Source organism: Oncorhynchus gorbuscha, linkage group LG23 (genome assembly GCF_021184085.1).
Source record: "Oncorhynchus gorbuscha isolate QuinsamMale2020 ecotype Even-year linkage group LG23, OgorEven_v1.0, whole genome shotgun sequence".
Lineage (NCBI taxonomy): Eukaryota > Metazoa > Chordata > Actinopteri > Salmoniformes > Salmonidae > Oncorhynchus > Oncorhynchus gorbuscha.
In genome coordinates, this window is record NC_060195.1 from 10381488 (window position 1) to 10398092 (window position 16605).

The 16605-nt window shown below is 42.0% G+C and overlaps 1 protein-coding gene across 2 annotated transcripts in view; it reads right to left on the reverse strand.

The window, feature by feature from the left end:
• Nucleotides 1-12971, reverse strand: part of gabrb2a (gamma-aminobutyric acid type A receptor subunit beta2a) — a 140301-nt gene extending 127330 nt beyond the window's left edge. For both annotated transcript variants that reach the window (XM_046324395.1, XM_046324394.1), the window contains exons 1-3: nucleotides 12816-12971; nucleotides 12566-12666; nucleotides 11885-11952 (exon numbers count right to left, since the gene is read on the reverse strand). In XM_046324395.1, coding sequence (XP_046180351.1) covers nucleotides 11885-11952; nucleotides 12566-12666; nucleotides 12816-12892 — 246 coding nt within the window. In that variant the 5' untranslated portion in view covers nucleotides 12893-12971. The remainder of the gene's footprint in view (nucleotides 1-11884; nucleotides 11953-12565; nucleotides 12667-12815) is intronic.
• Nucleotides 12972-16605: the final 3634 nt, after the last annotated feature.

The following is a 16605-nucleotide window of genomic DNA, read 5'->3' on the forward strand; positions in this document are numbered from 1 at the left end:
ACCAGCAACCTGAGTCTAGTGTTAACATTATAAACATGAACCAGCAACCTGAGTCTAGTGTTAACATTATAGATGGACCAGTAACCTGAGTCTAGTGTTAACATTATAGACATGGACCAGTAACCTGAGTCTAGTGTTAACATTATAGACATGGACCAGCAACCTGAGTCTAGTGTTAACATTATAGATGGACCAGTAACCTGAGTCTAGTGTTAACATTATAGATGGACCAGCAACCTGAGTCTAGTGTTAACATTATAGACATGAACCAGCAACCTGAGTCTAGTGTTAACATTATAGACATGAACCAGCAACCTGAGTCTAGTGTTAACATTATAGACATGAACCAGCAACCTGAGTCTAGTGTTAACATTATAGACATGAACCAGCAACCTGAGTCTAGTGTTAACATTATAGACATGAACCAGCAACCTGAGTCTAGTGTTAACATTATAGATGGACCAGCAACCTGAGTCTAGTGTTAACATTATAGATGGACCAGTAACCTGAGTCTAGTGTTAACATTATAGACATGAACCAGCAACCTGAGTCTAGTGTTAACATTATAGATGGACCAGTAACCTGAGTCTAGTGTTAACATTATAAACATGAACCAGCAACCTGAGTCTAGTGTTAACATTATAGATGGACCAGTAACCTGAATCTAGTGTTAACATTATAGACATGGACCAGTAACCTGAGTCTAGTGTTAACATTATAGATGGACCAGTAACCTGAGTCTAGTGTTAACATTATAGACATGGACCAGCAACCTGAGTCTAGTGTTAACATTATAGATGGACCAGTAACCTGAGTCTAGTGTTAACATTATAGATGGACCAGCAACCTGAGTCTAGTGTTAACATTATAGACATGGACCAGTAACCTGAGTCTAGTGTTAACATTATAGACATGGACCAGCAACCTGAGTCTAGTGTTAACATTATAGATGGACCAGCAACCTGAGTCTAGTGTTAACATTATAGACATGAACCAGCAACCTGAGTCTAGTGTTAACATTATAGATGGACCAGTAACCTGAGTCTAGTGTTAACATTATAGATGGACCAGCAACCTGAGTCTAGTGTTAACATTATAGATGGACCAGTAACCTGAGTCTAGTGTTAACATTATAGATGGACCAGTAACCTGAGTCTAGTGTTAACATTATAGATGGACCAGTAACCTGAGTCTAGTGTTAACATTATAGATGGACCAGCAACCTGAGTCTAGTGTTAACATTATAGACATGAACCAGCAACCTGAGTCTAGTGTTAACATTATAGATGGACCAGTAACCTGAGTCTAGTGTTAACATTATAGATGGACCAGCAACCTGAGTCTAGTGTTAACATTATAGATGGACCAGTAACCTGAGTCTAGTGTTAACATTATAGATGGACCAGTAACCTGAGTCTAGTGTTAACATTATAGATGGACCAGTAACCTGAGTCTAGTGTTAACATTATAGATGGACCAGTAACCTGAGTCTAGTGTTAACATTATAGATGGACCAGTAACCTGAGTCTAGTGTTAACATTATAGATGGACCAGTAACCTGAGTCTAGTGTTAACATTATAGACATGAACCAGCAACCTGAGTCTAGTGTTAACATTATAGATGGACCAGCAACCTGAGTCTAGTGTTAACATTATAGACATGAACCAGCAACCTGAGTCTAGTGTTAACATTATAGACATGAACCAGCAACCTGAGTCTAGTGTTAACATTATAGACATGAACCAGCAACCTGAGTCTAGTGTTAACATTATAGATGGACCAGCAACCTGAGTCTAGTGTTAACATTATAGATGGACCAGTAACCTGAGTCTAGTGTTAACATTATAGACATGAACCAGCAACCTGAGTCTAGTGTTAACATTATAGATGGACCAGTAACCTGAGTCTAGTGTTAACATTATAAACATGAACCAGCAACCTGAGTCTAGTGTTAACATTATAGATGGACCAGTAACCTGAGTCTAGTGTTAACATTATAGACATGGACCAGTAACCTGAGTCTAGTGTTAACATTATAGATGGACCAGTAACCTGAGTCTAGTGTTAACATTATAGACATGGACCAGCAACCTGAGTCTAGTGTTAACATTATAGATGGACCAGTAACCTGAGTCTAGTGTTAACATTATAGATGGACCAGCAACCTGAGTCTAGTGTTAACATTATAGACATGGACCAGTAACCTGAGTCTAGTGTTAACATTATAGACATGGACCAGCAACCTGAGTCTAGTGTTAACATTATAGATGGACCAGCAACCTGAGTCTAGTGTTAACATTATAGACATGAACCAGCAACCTGAGTCTAGTGTTAACATTATAGATGGACCAGTAACCTGAGTCTAGTGTTAACATTATAGATGGACCAGTAACCTGAGTCTAGTGTTAACATTATAGATGGACCAGCAACCTGAGTCTAGTGTTAACATTATAGATGGACCAGTAACCTGAGTCTAGTGTTAACATTATAGACATGGACCAGTAACCTGAGTCTAGTGTTAACATTATAGACATGGACCAGCAACCTGAGTCTAGTGTTAACATTATAGATGGACCAGCAACCTGAGTCTAGTGTTAACATTATAGACATGAACCAGCAACCTGAGTCTAGTGTTAACATTATAGATGGACCAGTAACCTGAGTCTAGTGTTAACATTATAGATGGACCAGCAACCTGAGTCTAGTGTTAACATTATAGATGGACCAGTAACCTGAGTCTAGTGTTAACATTATAGATGGACCAGTAACCTGAGTCTAGTGTTAACATTATTGATGGACCAGTAACCTGAGTCTAGTGTTAACATTATAGATGGACCAGCAACCTGAGTCTAGTGTTAACATTATAGACATGAACCAGCAACCTGAGTCTAGTGTTAACATTATAGATGGACCAGTAACCTGAGTCTAGTGTTAACATTATAGATGGACCAGCAACCTGAGTCTAGTGTTAACATTATAGATGGACCAGTAACCTGAGTCTAGTGTTAACATTATAGATGGACCAGTAACCTGAGTCTAGTGTTAACATTATAGATGGACCAGTAACCTGAGTCTAGTGTTAACATTATAGATGGACCAGTAACCTGAGTCTAGTGTTAACATTATAGATGGACCAGTAACCTGAGTCTAGTGTTAACATTATAGATGGACCAGTAACCTGAGTCTAGTGTTAACATTATAGACATGAACCAGCAACCTGAGTCTAGTGTTAACATTATAGATGGACCAGCAACCTGAGTCTAGTGTTAACATTATAGACATGAACCAGCAACCTGAGTCTAGTGTTAACATTATAGACATGAACCAGCAACCTGAGTCTAGTGTTAACATTATAGACATGAACCAGCAACCTGAGTCTAGTGTTAACATTATAGATGGACCAGCAACCTGAGTCTAGTGTTAACATTATAGATGGACCAGTAACCTGAGTCTAGTGTTAACATTATAGACATGAACCAGCAACCTGAGTCTAGTGTTAACATTATAGATGGACCAGTAACCTGAGTCTAGTGTTAACATTATAAACATGAACCAGCAACCTGAGTCTAGTGTTAACATTATAGATGGACCAGTAACCTGAGTCTAGTGTTAACATTATAGACATGGACCAGTAACCTGAGTCTAGTGTTAACATTATAGATGGACCAGTAACCTGAGTCTAGTGTTAACATTATAGACATGGACCAGCAACCTGAGTCTAGTGTTAACATTATAGATGGACCAGTAACCTGAGTCTAGTGTTAACATTATAGATGGACCAGCAACCTGAGTCTAGTGTTAACATTATAGACATGGACCAGTAACCTGAGTCTAGTGTTAACATTATAGACATGGACCAGCAACCTGAGTCTAGTGTTAACATTATAGATGGACCAGCAACCTGAGTCTAGTGTTAACATTATAGACATGAACCAGCAACCTGAGTCTAGTGTTAACATTATAGATGGACCAGTAACCTGAGTCTAGTGTTAACATTATAGATGGACCAGTAACCTGAGTCTAGTGTTAACATTATAGATGGACCAGCAACCTGAGTCTAGTGTTAACATTATAGATGGACCAGTAACCTGAGTCTAGTGTTAACATTATAGATGGACCAGTAACCTGAGTCTAGTGTTAACATTATAGATGGACCAGTAACCTGAGTCTAGTGTTAACATTATAGATGGACCAGTAACCTGAGTCTAGTGTTAACATTATAGATGGACCAGTAACCTGAGTCTAGTGTTAACATTATAGATGGACCAGTAACCTGAGTCTAGTGTTAACATTATAGATGGACCAGTAACCTGAGTCTAGTGTTAACATTATAGACATGAACCAGCAACCTGAGTCTAGTGTTAACATTATAGATGGACCAGCAACCTGAGTCTAGTGTTAACATTATAGACATGAACCAGCAACCTGAGTCTAGTGTTAACATTATAGACATGAACCAGCAACCTGAGTCTAGTGTTAACATTATAGACATGAACCAGCAACCTGAGTCTAGTGTTAACATTATAGATGGACCAGTAACCTGAGTCTAGTGTTAACATTATAGATGAACCAGCAACCTGAGTCTAGTGTTAACATTATAGACATGGAGAAATCAGCTGCTATAAACGACAAAGAAATGAGAGAAATGAAGAAACTACAAGACAAGACAAACCAACTGGGCGGTGAAGTGCTTTCTAGAATGTCTGTCGGACAAGGGGATAAACATCGATCTGGCAACTGTTTCACAACAGGAGATGGGTCATATTCTCCAGAGTTTCCTACGCCACCTACTGAATAAGGTGTGGTTTGATTTGAGGTTGCAATTTGGCCGAAGAGGAAATGAAGGAAAAGGCAAACTGAAGCCAGACTCATTCGTAATAAACGAAGACAAAAAAAATGAAGAAACCAAGAACCACAGAAAATCACTGGAGAGAGACAGATAGTGTAGAATAGTTGTGGCAGCATGTATGAGAACCTGGGGGAACGAGCTCTGCCCTGTGGAAATGTGCAATTCAGTATCATAAATAAATAGCTGTCGATACTGCGAACATCCGGGGGGGGAGTCTTTGTGGTTTCTATTCTGATCTGATGTATCAATGTCTTTTGATAACATTTTCAGTGTTGTGTTCAGAACCATGGACAGTGCCTCTATACAATGTTTCCATCTGACTGGCATGGACCGGAGGTGCGCTGTTTTCAGAACCATGGACAGCGTCCCCTAGAAACCAAGGTTCTGAAACTATCAAACAGCGCTTGGGTAGTTTTGCTTTGCATGGCAGTCCATACAAATAGAACTTAACGACCAGAGAGCGCCTAAAAGGCCACTTTGACAACCTCGTGTCCATGACCACATCACAGCCATGATAAAAAAAATATATCATAACACATGGCCTCTCATGTGCAGTATTATTGCATAATTATATGGTTCCTTCTTTTTCAAAAACAGACTTTTGCTCCAGTGATTTCTTGTGGGCTACCCTGGGATGTCAAGGAACACATGATGACCAGGAAGGAGCTGAAATTCAAACCAGTACCACTCAACTGAAATGGCAACTTATTCCTTCTCTATGGTGCCTTTCTCTTAGCCATGACCTTAACCAAAGCCCTGAAGAAGTGCATTTCATAAATAGAGTGCCATTTTGGATGCAACCAGGGTTGCCGTCAATCCATTTAAATTCCAGTCAACTCAGGAAGAACACTGAAATTCCCAAAATAAAGCATTCTGTATAACCCTAACCCTTTGAATTAGCAACATTTGGAATGGGCATTTGACATTTGGTTTGCTTTATGAATCGACTGGGACTGAAATGGAAATGACTGCAACTCTGGACGCAACTTCAGTCTTCAAGACTGGAGATCTGAGAAGGAGAACGACAGAGGAGCAACCAACAGCCTGTCTGTTTGAAGCTGGCTCTGAAACTCCAATACCACCAACAACCTGTCTGTCTGAAGCTGGCTCTGAAACTCCAGTACCACCAACAGCCTGTCTGTTTGAAGCTGGCTCTGAAACTCCAGTACCACCAACAACCTGTCTGTTTGAAGCTGGCTCTGAAACTCCAGTACCACCAACAACCTGTCTGTTTGAAGCTGGCTCTGAAACTCCAGTACCACCAACAACCTGTCTGTCTGAAGCTGGCTCTGAAACTCCAGTACCACCAACAGCCTGTCTGTCTGAAGCTGGCTCTGAAACTCCAGTACCACCAACAACCTGTTTGAAGCTGGCTCTGAAACTCCAGTACCACCAACAACCTGTCTGTTTGAAGCTGGCTCTGAAACTCCAGTACCACCAACAACCTGTCTGTTGTTAGAGGAGACAGAGAGGAACTCCTGTATCACCAACCTGTCTGCTGTTAGAGGAGACAGAGAGGAACTACAGTATCACCAACCTGTCTGTTTTTAGAGGAGACAGAGAGGAACTCCAGTATCACCAACCTGTCTGTTGTTAGAGGAGACAGAGAGGAACTCCAGTATCACCAACCTGTCTGTTGTTAGAGGAGACAGAGAGGAACTCCAGTATCACCAACCTGTCTGTTGTTAGAGGAGACAGAGAGGAACTGCAGTATCACCAACCTGTCTGTTGTTAGAGGAGACAGAGAGGAACTACAGTACCACCAACCTGTCTGTTGTTAGAGGAGACAGAGAGGAACTCCTGTACCACCAACCTGTCTGTTGTTAGAGGAGACAGAGAGGAACTCCAGTATCACCAACCTGTCTGTTGTTAGAGGAGACAGAGAGGAACTGCAGTATCACCAACCTGTCTGTTGTTAGAGGAGACAGAGAGGAACTCCTGTACCAACAACCTGTCTGTTGTTAGAGGAGACAGAGAGGAACTCCTGTACCACCAACCTGTCTGTTGTTAGAGGAGACAGAGAGGAACTCCAGTATCACCAACCTGTCTGTTGTTAGAGGAGACAGAGAGGAACTCCTGTACCACCAACCTGTCTGTTGTTAGAGGAGACAGAGAGGAACTCCAGTATCACCAACCTGTCTGTTTTTAGAGGAGACAGAGAGGAACTACAGTATCACCAACCTGTCTGTTTTTAGAGGAGACAGAGAGGAACTCCAGTATCACCAACCTGTCTGTTGTTAGAGGAGACAGAGAGGAACTCCAGTATCACCAACCTGTCTGTTGTTAGAGGAGACAGAGAGGAACTACAGTATCACCAACCTGTCTGTTGTTAGAGGAGACAGAGAGGAACTCCAGTATCACCAACCTGTCTGTTGTTAGAGGAGACAGAGAGGAACTACAGTACCACCAACCTGTCTGTTGTTAGAGGAGACAGAGAGGAACTACAGTATCACCAACCTGTCTGTTGTTAGAGGAGACAGAGAGGAACTCCTGTACCACCAACCTGTCTGTTGTTAGAGGAGACAGAGAGGAACTCCAGTATCACCAACCTGTCTGTTGTTAGAGGAGACAGAGAGGAACTCCTGTACCACCAACCTGTCTGTTGTTAGAGGAGACAGAGAGGAACTCCTGTACCACCAACCTGTCTGTTGTTAGAGGAGACAGAGAGGAACTCCAGTATCACCAACCTGTCTGTTGTTAGAGGAGACAGAGAGGAACTCCTGTATCACCAACCTGTCTGTTGTTAGAGGAGACAGAGAGGAACTCCAGTATCACCAACCTGTCTGTTGTTAGAGGAGACAGAGAGGAACTCCAGTATCACCAACCTGTCTGTTGTTAGAGGAGACAGAGAGGAACTACAGTATCACCAACCTGTCTGTTGTTAGAGGAGACAGAGAGGAACTCCAGTATCACCAACCTGTCTGTTGTTAGAGGAGACAGAGAGGAACTCCAGTACCACCAACCTGTCTGTTGTTAGAGGAGACAGAGAGGAACTCCTGTACCACCAACCTGTCTGTTTTTAGAGGAGACAGAGAGGAACTCCTGTATCACCAACCTGTCTGTTGTTAGAGGAGACAGAGAGGAACTCCAGTACCACCAACCTGTCTGTTGTTAGAGGAGACAGAGAGGAACTCCTGTACCACCAACCTGTCTGTTGTTAGAGGAGACAGAGAGGAACTCCTGTACCACCAACCTGTCTGTTGTTAGAGGAGACAGAGAGGAACTCCTGTACCACCAACCTGTCTGTTGTTAGAGGAGACAGAGAGGAACTCCAGTATCACCAACCTGTCTGTTGTTAGAGGAGACAGAGAGGAACTCCTGTACCACCAACCTGTCTGTTGTTAGAGGAGACAGAGAGGAACTCCTGTATCACCAACCTGTCTGTTGTTAGAGGAGACAGAGAGGAACTCCAGTATCACCAACCTGTCTGTTGTTAGAGGAGACAGAGAGGAACTCCAGTATCACCAACCTGTCTGTTGTTAGAGGAGACAGAGAGGAACTCCTGTACCACCAACCTGTCTGTTTTTAGAGGAGACAGAGAGGAACTCCTGTACCACCAACCTGTCTGTTGTTAGAAGGAAGGTTGTTACATAACCATGAGAGGAGGATTCACATTCAGAAGGTAATAATGACTATGTGTGGGACGATAGGGAGAGGGGAGGATGAGGAAGAGGGGAAAGAGAGATAGAGAGAGACAGAGGGAGAGGGGAGGATGAGGGAGAGGGGAAAGAGAGATAGAGAGAGACAGAGGGAGAGAGGGAGAGAGGAGAGAGAGAGAGAGAGAGAGAGAGAGAGAGAGAGAGAGAGAGAGAGAGAGAGAGAGAGAGAGAGAGAGAGAGAGAGAGAGAGAGAGAGAGAGAGCAGAGAAAGAGCGAGAGATAAGGGAGAATGAAGGAGATTGGAGAGAGGAAGAGAGGGAGAAAGCGAGAGAGGGAGGGAGGGAGAGAGATCATATTTTTGGCAGTTTTCATTTAGTCTAAATGCGTCGGCCGTGCAGCCGTTTTGTAGGAGAGAAATGGAGGAAAAGAGGAGAGGAATAGAGGATGAGAGTAGAGGCTGAGAGGAGAAGAATAGAGGATGAGAGGAGAGGATGAGAGGACGAGAGGAGAGGAATAGAGGATGAGAGGAGAGGAATAGAGGATGAGAGGAGAGGAATAGAGGATGAGAGGAGAGGAATAGAGGATGAGAGGAGAAGAATAGAGGATGAGAGGAGAGGAATAGAGGATGAGAGGAGAGGAATAGAGGATGAGAGGAGTGGAATAGAGGATGAGAGTAGAGGAATAGAGGATGAGAGGAGAGGATGAGAGGAGTGGAATAGAGGATGAGAGTAGAGGAATAGAGGATGAGAGGAGTGGAATAGAGGATGAGAGTAGAGGAATAGAGGATGAGAGGAGTGGAATAGAGGATGAGAGGAGTGGAATAGAGGATGAGAGGAGAGGATGAGAGGAGAGGAATAGAGGATGAGAGGAGTGGAATAGAGGATGAGAGGAGAGGAATAGAGGATGAGAGGAGAGGATGAGAGGACGAGAGGAGAGGAATAGAGGATGAGAGGAGAGGATGAGAGGAGTGGAATAGAGGATGAGAGGAGAGGAATAGAGGATGAGAGGAGAAGAAGAGAGGATGAGAGGAGTGGAATAGAGGATGAGAGGAGAGGAATAGAGGATGAGAGGAGAAGAAGAGAGGATGAGAGGAGAGGAATAGAGGATGAGAGGAGAGGAATAGAGGATGAGAGGAGAGGAATAGAGGATGAGAGGAGAGGAATAGAGGATGAGAGGAGTGGAAGAGAGGATGAGAGGAGAGGAATAGAGGATGAGAGGAGAGGATGAGAGGAGAGCCATGCTTATGCTCCTGCCCTGCAAGCCAATTCTTTCTCCTCCGTGAAATGAAATGAGAATGTTCTTATAGCTACAGGGAGTTGGCATGACCTCAGTCCTCTCTCTCTCTCTCTCTCTCTCTCTCTCTCTCTCTCTCTCTCTCTCTCTCTCTCCCTCTCTCTCTCTTTCTCTCTCTCTCTCTACTAATCTGTTCTGTTCGCTCTTTCGTGCACTGTTTTGTTACACACTGAGTGGCTGGCTGTATGAAGCCGTGTTTTGTTTATTACAGATGAACGTCTGTAGATGTGGATTCTGAGTTTTAAAGTAACATCACCCTTTAGAGAGATAAAGGTGGCTTACGTGAAAATCCAGGTCAGAGACAGAGAGGACGCAGCCAGGCATTTAAAAACCAGAGAAGGGAGGGAGGGAGGTGTGAAGGGGGAGGGAGGGGGAGGTGTGAAGGGGGGGAGGGAGGGAGGGAGGGAGGGAGGGAGGGAGGGAGGGAGGGAGGGAGGGAGGGAGGGAGGGAGGGAGGGAGGGAGGGAGGGAGGGAGGGAGGGAGGGAGGGAGGGAGGGAGGGAGGGAGGGAGGGAGGGAGGAGAAGATGATCACTGGTTGACATCCCAGAGGAACCCCACAGCCCTTTCATCCTTTCAGCCTAGCTGCATCCTCTTTAACCAAAACTAACTTCCACATCCCTTCCTCACAGGAAGTACTATGGTAATTCAGCTGATGATGCTTTTATCCAGGCAGACCTATAGCATTATAGCAAGCTCAGTGATTCAGTACACATGGCCCACACAGGAATAAAACTTCACAGCAACACACAACTCACTGTGTTTCCAGCATCAAGCCCCAACCAACCAAGCCATCTAACCAACTAACACAATGTACTGTCTTGCCACACAAGTCTTATCTGGGCAAAATGTACACTTAGGTAAATTCAATTACACATTTGAAATCAAATCCACTGGGAAAAGCCATGCCAAATGCAACAACGGATCAAATATGAATTCAGTTGGATAAGGAGAACAGAACTCTCCCCTACAAGCCTCCTCCAGAGCAAACCATTGATACAATGTTACATAAGATGCCTATTTCTTATCCAGAGCACAGAGACCAGAGCTAGAGAGAGAGAGAGAGAGAAAGAGAGAGAGAGAGAGCGAGAGAGAGAGAGAGAGAGAGAGAGAGAGAGAGAGAGAGAGAGAGAGAGAGAGAGAGAGAGAGAGAGAGAGAGAGAGAGAGAGAGAGATCCACCTCATTCCATCTCTATGCACCTAGTGGTTTTCTTCAGCACGGAGACAGATGACACCCCTATTCTCTACATTGTACACTATTCTTTTTTAATTCCCTATAATGTACACTACTTTTTTTTTAAATTCCCTATAATGTACACTACTTTTTTTATTCCCTATAATGTACACTACTTTTGACTAGGACCCATGGGACTCTGGTCAAAAGTAGTTCACTACATATGGAAGTAGGGTGCCATTAGGGACATACCCATAGCATTGTGTAGTGGAGCTCGATTAAATGCCCTCGTGATTACCATCGTATGTCCAGACATGTTCTATTTCACGCATATCTACGTCATCGCTCATGATCTGACAGGGGGAGGAGGGATCATTTTACGTAGCTGATGATGCGCTCCCCCGTCGCGCTTCAAAGTGAAGTGAAGCTAGAACTAGATACCTCTCCTAAAGGAGAGCGCGGTGCAATCACGTTGAAGAAAATGTTTTTGTACTATGAGAGAAAATGGGAATTCTCTCGGTTTTTCCCTTAAATCTTCTTCATTTTTCGCGTTATAGCGCGCCGCTGTCATGTCAAACAAAATGATAGCAGTCAATGGCTTGATACAAGAAACCGAAACAGAAGACGCCACAGCCTCGGCGTTGATTGTGCACGCAAGGATGTCCGTAGAAGTGCGCCAGTGAGCGTGTGTTTTGAATTCAAATGGGAACCAATAGACACCAATCATCCACGTCCGGAAAAACATCTAAATGCAGAGCTGAGAATCGATTCCTGTATAGAATCAAACTAACATCAGACTCCCCCCCCCCCCCACACGTCGTTAACATAATTCCCCATAATACAGAACGTGACATGCATTAAGTTCCCTGTCAAACATGGATTGACAATGCGTTATCGGTTCCTCTATACGAATCTACTCAACCAGGCATACTGAGAAACATATAAGGAGGATGATAATGATGCACGTACCATATTGACTTCAGACACCATGTCTATGCTGGCTATGTCTATATTCATCCCCACCGCCACCGGCGCACCTGTGAAGCGAAGAAAAGCAGGTTATTAAAGGAGAACGGAATTCTTTCTTTCCCTTTTAGAAAAGAATGTGATGGCCGTTATTCTACCAGTAGGTTGCTGTCAATGATATGTCACCAAGTTCTCTCATCATCAGTTTAAATAATGCATGTTTTATGCAGTCTGAATGATCATCGTTGTCAATTAAAATGACTATAATCATCGGCATCATCATTTGGAACTCCGTTGATTCAAACAGAATGGTAGGCAACCAGAAGTTCAATAGGCTACCCGCTGCGAATAGAATCGATCGTCCAGTTAAAGACCTTGTTCTCCATACAGAATAGGCTAGCATATCTTATTTCATCATTTGAAGGTGATACATTGGAAAAGGTTTTTGGTGACGTGAAAAATACGTGTTATATTTGGATGGAAGGCTATTACACTCTATTACCACTGTAATTGGAGAGGTAGCCTAGTCTATGGATGGAAGATTTATCACGATGAGAACAATTGTACCAGAGTTTTTTTTTTGCAGCAAGTCATTAAACATGTATAGAGCACTGCGCGTCATAAATGGCAGCACACATGACATTCATCATCTCGATTTGCTTTTCCTTTTGTCTTTCCTCTTACCTCCGAAATCTGGCCTCAGCCGAATGTCGTAGCCTTTCATCAGTCTGTCTACCGTGTCTTTAACCAGCGGCATGTTACTGGGATCCCTCAGATCTTTGGCGCTGAGGGGGAAGACAGACCATAAGGTGGTCGGCAAGCAAATACCTACTTCAAACCAAGATAGAGCGGGACGGCGCTTTAAATAGCCTAGGATACATGCCATGCAATGGACATTTGAAGAATGGGCGTAAAAACACAATCACCAATTTACCTTTGCGCACAGCAGAGAAAAGTACAAAAGAAGGAAAAGGTCAACATTCCAAAGCGGTGTTTCCTGAGCTTCCCCATCGTCACAGGTTCGATGTGCTTTCGGGATGCGAGTGAGAAGGACGCGCATCCAACTTACTCCGAAAAGCTCCGAGAACCCAATGAGAGGCGCATGCGTACATCCTACCAAAATATCAAACACCGGCGAGTAATGATGGTGGTGGATGAGCGGTTTCCATCGCAGAGAAAAAAAATTAAAGGGACAAGTGGATGAGCGGTTTCCATCGCAGAGAAACAAATTAAAGGGACAAGTGGATGAGCGGTTTCCATCGCAGAGAAACAAATTAAAGGGACAAGTGGATGAGCGGTTTCCATCGCAGAGCAACAAATTAAAGGGACAAGTGGATGAGAGTTTTCCATCGCAAAGTCCAGACCACTAGAACCGAATAGCCAAAATACAATTAGTATCATTCCAGCGTTATCCTTATATTGGTTTATGTTGGTAGTTCAGTGAACTTTGCAATGAACAGGGAAAACCAATGAATACAATCAATAGGATATAGTGTATTAATAATTACATAGGATATACAGTGGGGCAAAAGAGTATTTAGTCAGCCACCAATTGTGCAAGTTCTCCCACTTAGAAAGATGAGAGAGGCCTGTAATTTTCATCGTAGGTACACTTCAACTATGACAGACAAAATGAGAGAAAAATCTGAATCTGCAATAGGTAAGCAGTTTGGTTTAAGAAATCAACTGTGGGAGCAATTATTAGGAAATGGAAGACATCTCCCTCGATCTGGGGCTCCACGCAAGATCTCACCCCGTGGGGTCAAAATGATCACAAGAACGGTGAGCAAAAATCCCAGAACCACACGGGGGGACCTAGTGAATGACCTGCAGAGAGCTGGGACCAAAGTATCACATCATAACACACTACGCCGCCAGGGACTCAAATCCTGCAGTGCCAGACGTGTCCCCCTGCTTAAGCCAGTACATGTCCAGGCCCGTCTGAAGTTTGCTAGAGAGCATTTGGATGATCCAGAAGAAGATTGGGAGAATGTCATATGGTCAGATGAAACCAAAATATAACTTTTTGGTAAAAACTCAACTCGTCGTGTTTGGAGGACAAAGAATGCTGAGTTGCATCCAAAGAACACCATACCTACTGTGAAGCATGGGGGTGGAAACATCATGCTTTGGGGCTGTTTTTCTGCAAAGGGACCAGGATGACTGATCTGTGTAAAGGAAAGAATGAATGGAGCCATGTATTGTGAGATTTTGAGTGAAAATCTCCTTCCATGGTTCTTTCAGCATGACAATGATCCCAAACACACCGCATGGACAACGAAGGAGTGGCTTCGTAAGAAGCATTTCAAGGTCCTGGAGTGGCCTAGCCAGTCTCCAGATCTCAACCCCATAGAAGATCTTTGGAGGGAGTTGAAAGTCCGTGTTGCCCAGCAACAGGCCCCAAAACATCACTGCTCTAGAGGAGACCTGCATGGAGGAATGGGCCAAAATACCAGCAACAGTGTGTGAAAACCTTGTGAAGACTTACAGAAAACGTTTGACCTCTGTCATTGCCAACAAAGGGTATATAACAAAGTATTGAGATAAACTTTTGTTAATGACAAAATACTTATTTTCCACCATAATTTGCAAATAAATTCATTAAAAATTCTACAATGTGATTTTCTGGATTTTTTTTCTTCTCATTTTGTCTGTCATAGTTGAAGTGTACCTATGATGACATTACAGGCCTCTCTCATCTTTTTACGTGGGAGAACTTGCACAATTGGTGGCTGACTAAATACTTTTTTTTGCCCCACTGTACTGTATTAATAATAACATAGGACATAGTGTATTTATAATAACATAGGATATAGTGTATTTATAATAACATAGGATATAGTGTATTTATAATAACATAGGATATAGTGTATTTATAATAACATAGGATATAGTGTATTTATAATAACATAGGATATAGTGTATTTATAATAACATAGGATATAGTGTATTTATAATAACATAGGATATAGTGTATTTATAATAACATAGGATATAGTGTATTTATAATAACATAGGATATAGTGTATTTATAATAACATAGGATATAGTGTATTTATAATAACATAGGACATAGTGTATTTATAATAACATAGGACATAGTGTATTTATAATAACATAGGATATAGTGTATTTATAATAACATAGGATATAGTGTATTTATAATAACATAGGATATAGTGTATTTATAATAACATAGGATATAGTGTATTTATAATAACATAGGATATAGTTTTTAACAAAAGTTTATTGTGTCAAATGTTTGTACAATATGTATAATTTCTCATAGAACGTTGGTAGCAAGACATTCAATCATTCAATCTACAGAGACACAGCACATCAAGTCGGACTAGATTATATCATTCAATCTACAGAGACACAGCACATCAAGTCGGACTAGATTATATCATTCAATCTACAGAGACACAGCACATCAAGTCAGACTAGATTATATCATTCAGACAAGATGATAACATTCATTCAATAGATTATATCATAACAGATGACATAGAATATAGTGTATTCAATAATAACAGCACAGCACATCAAGTCGGACTAGATTATATCATTCAGACATAGATTATATCATTCAATCTACAGAGACACAGCACATCAAGTCGGACTAGATTATATCATTCAACATCTTTATAGAGACACAGCACATAATATAATAATAATAACATAGGATATAGTGTATATATAATAACATAGGATATAGTGCCATTTATAAGAACATAGGATAAGTGTATTTATAGTCATGTGTGCATACATTCTACGTCAAGTCAGACTAGATTATATCATTCAATCTACAGAGACACAGCACATCAAGTCGGACTAGATTATATCATTCAATCTACAGAGACACAGCACATAATATAATAATAATATATGCCATTTAGCAGACGCTTTTATCCAAAGCGACTTACAGTCATGTGTGCATACATTCTACGTCAAGTCAGACTAGATTATATCATTCAATCTACAGAGACACAGCACATCAAGTCGGACTAGATTATATCATTCAATCTACAGAGACACAGCACATCAAGTCGGACTAGATTATATCATTCAGACAAGATGATAACATTCATTCAATCTACAGAGACACAGCACATCAAGTCGGACTAGATTATATCATTCAATCTACAGAGACACAGCACATCAAGTCGGACTAGATTATATCATTCAATCTACAGAGACACAGCACATCAAGTCGGACTAGATTATATCATTCAATCTACAGAGACACAGCACATCAAATCGGACTAGATTATATCATACAATCTACAGAGACACAGCACATCAAGTCGGACTAGATTATATCATTCAATCTACAGAGACACAGCACATCAAGTCGGACTAGATTATATCATTCAATCTACAGAGACACAGCACATCAAGTCGGATCTAGATTATATCATTCAATCTACAGAGACACAGCACATCAAGTCGGACTAGATTATATCATTCAATCTACAGAGACACAGCACATCAAGTCGGACTAGATTATATCATTCAATCTACAGAGACACAGCACATCAAGTCGGACTAGATTATATCATTCAATCTACAGAGACACAGCACATCAAGTCATTCAATCTACAGACTAGATTATATCATTCAATCTACAGAGACACAGCACATCAAGTCGGACTAGATTATATCATTCAGAGACAAGATGACTAACATATCATTCAATCTACAGAGACACAGCACATCAAGTC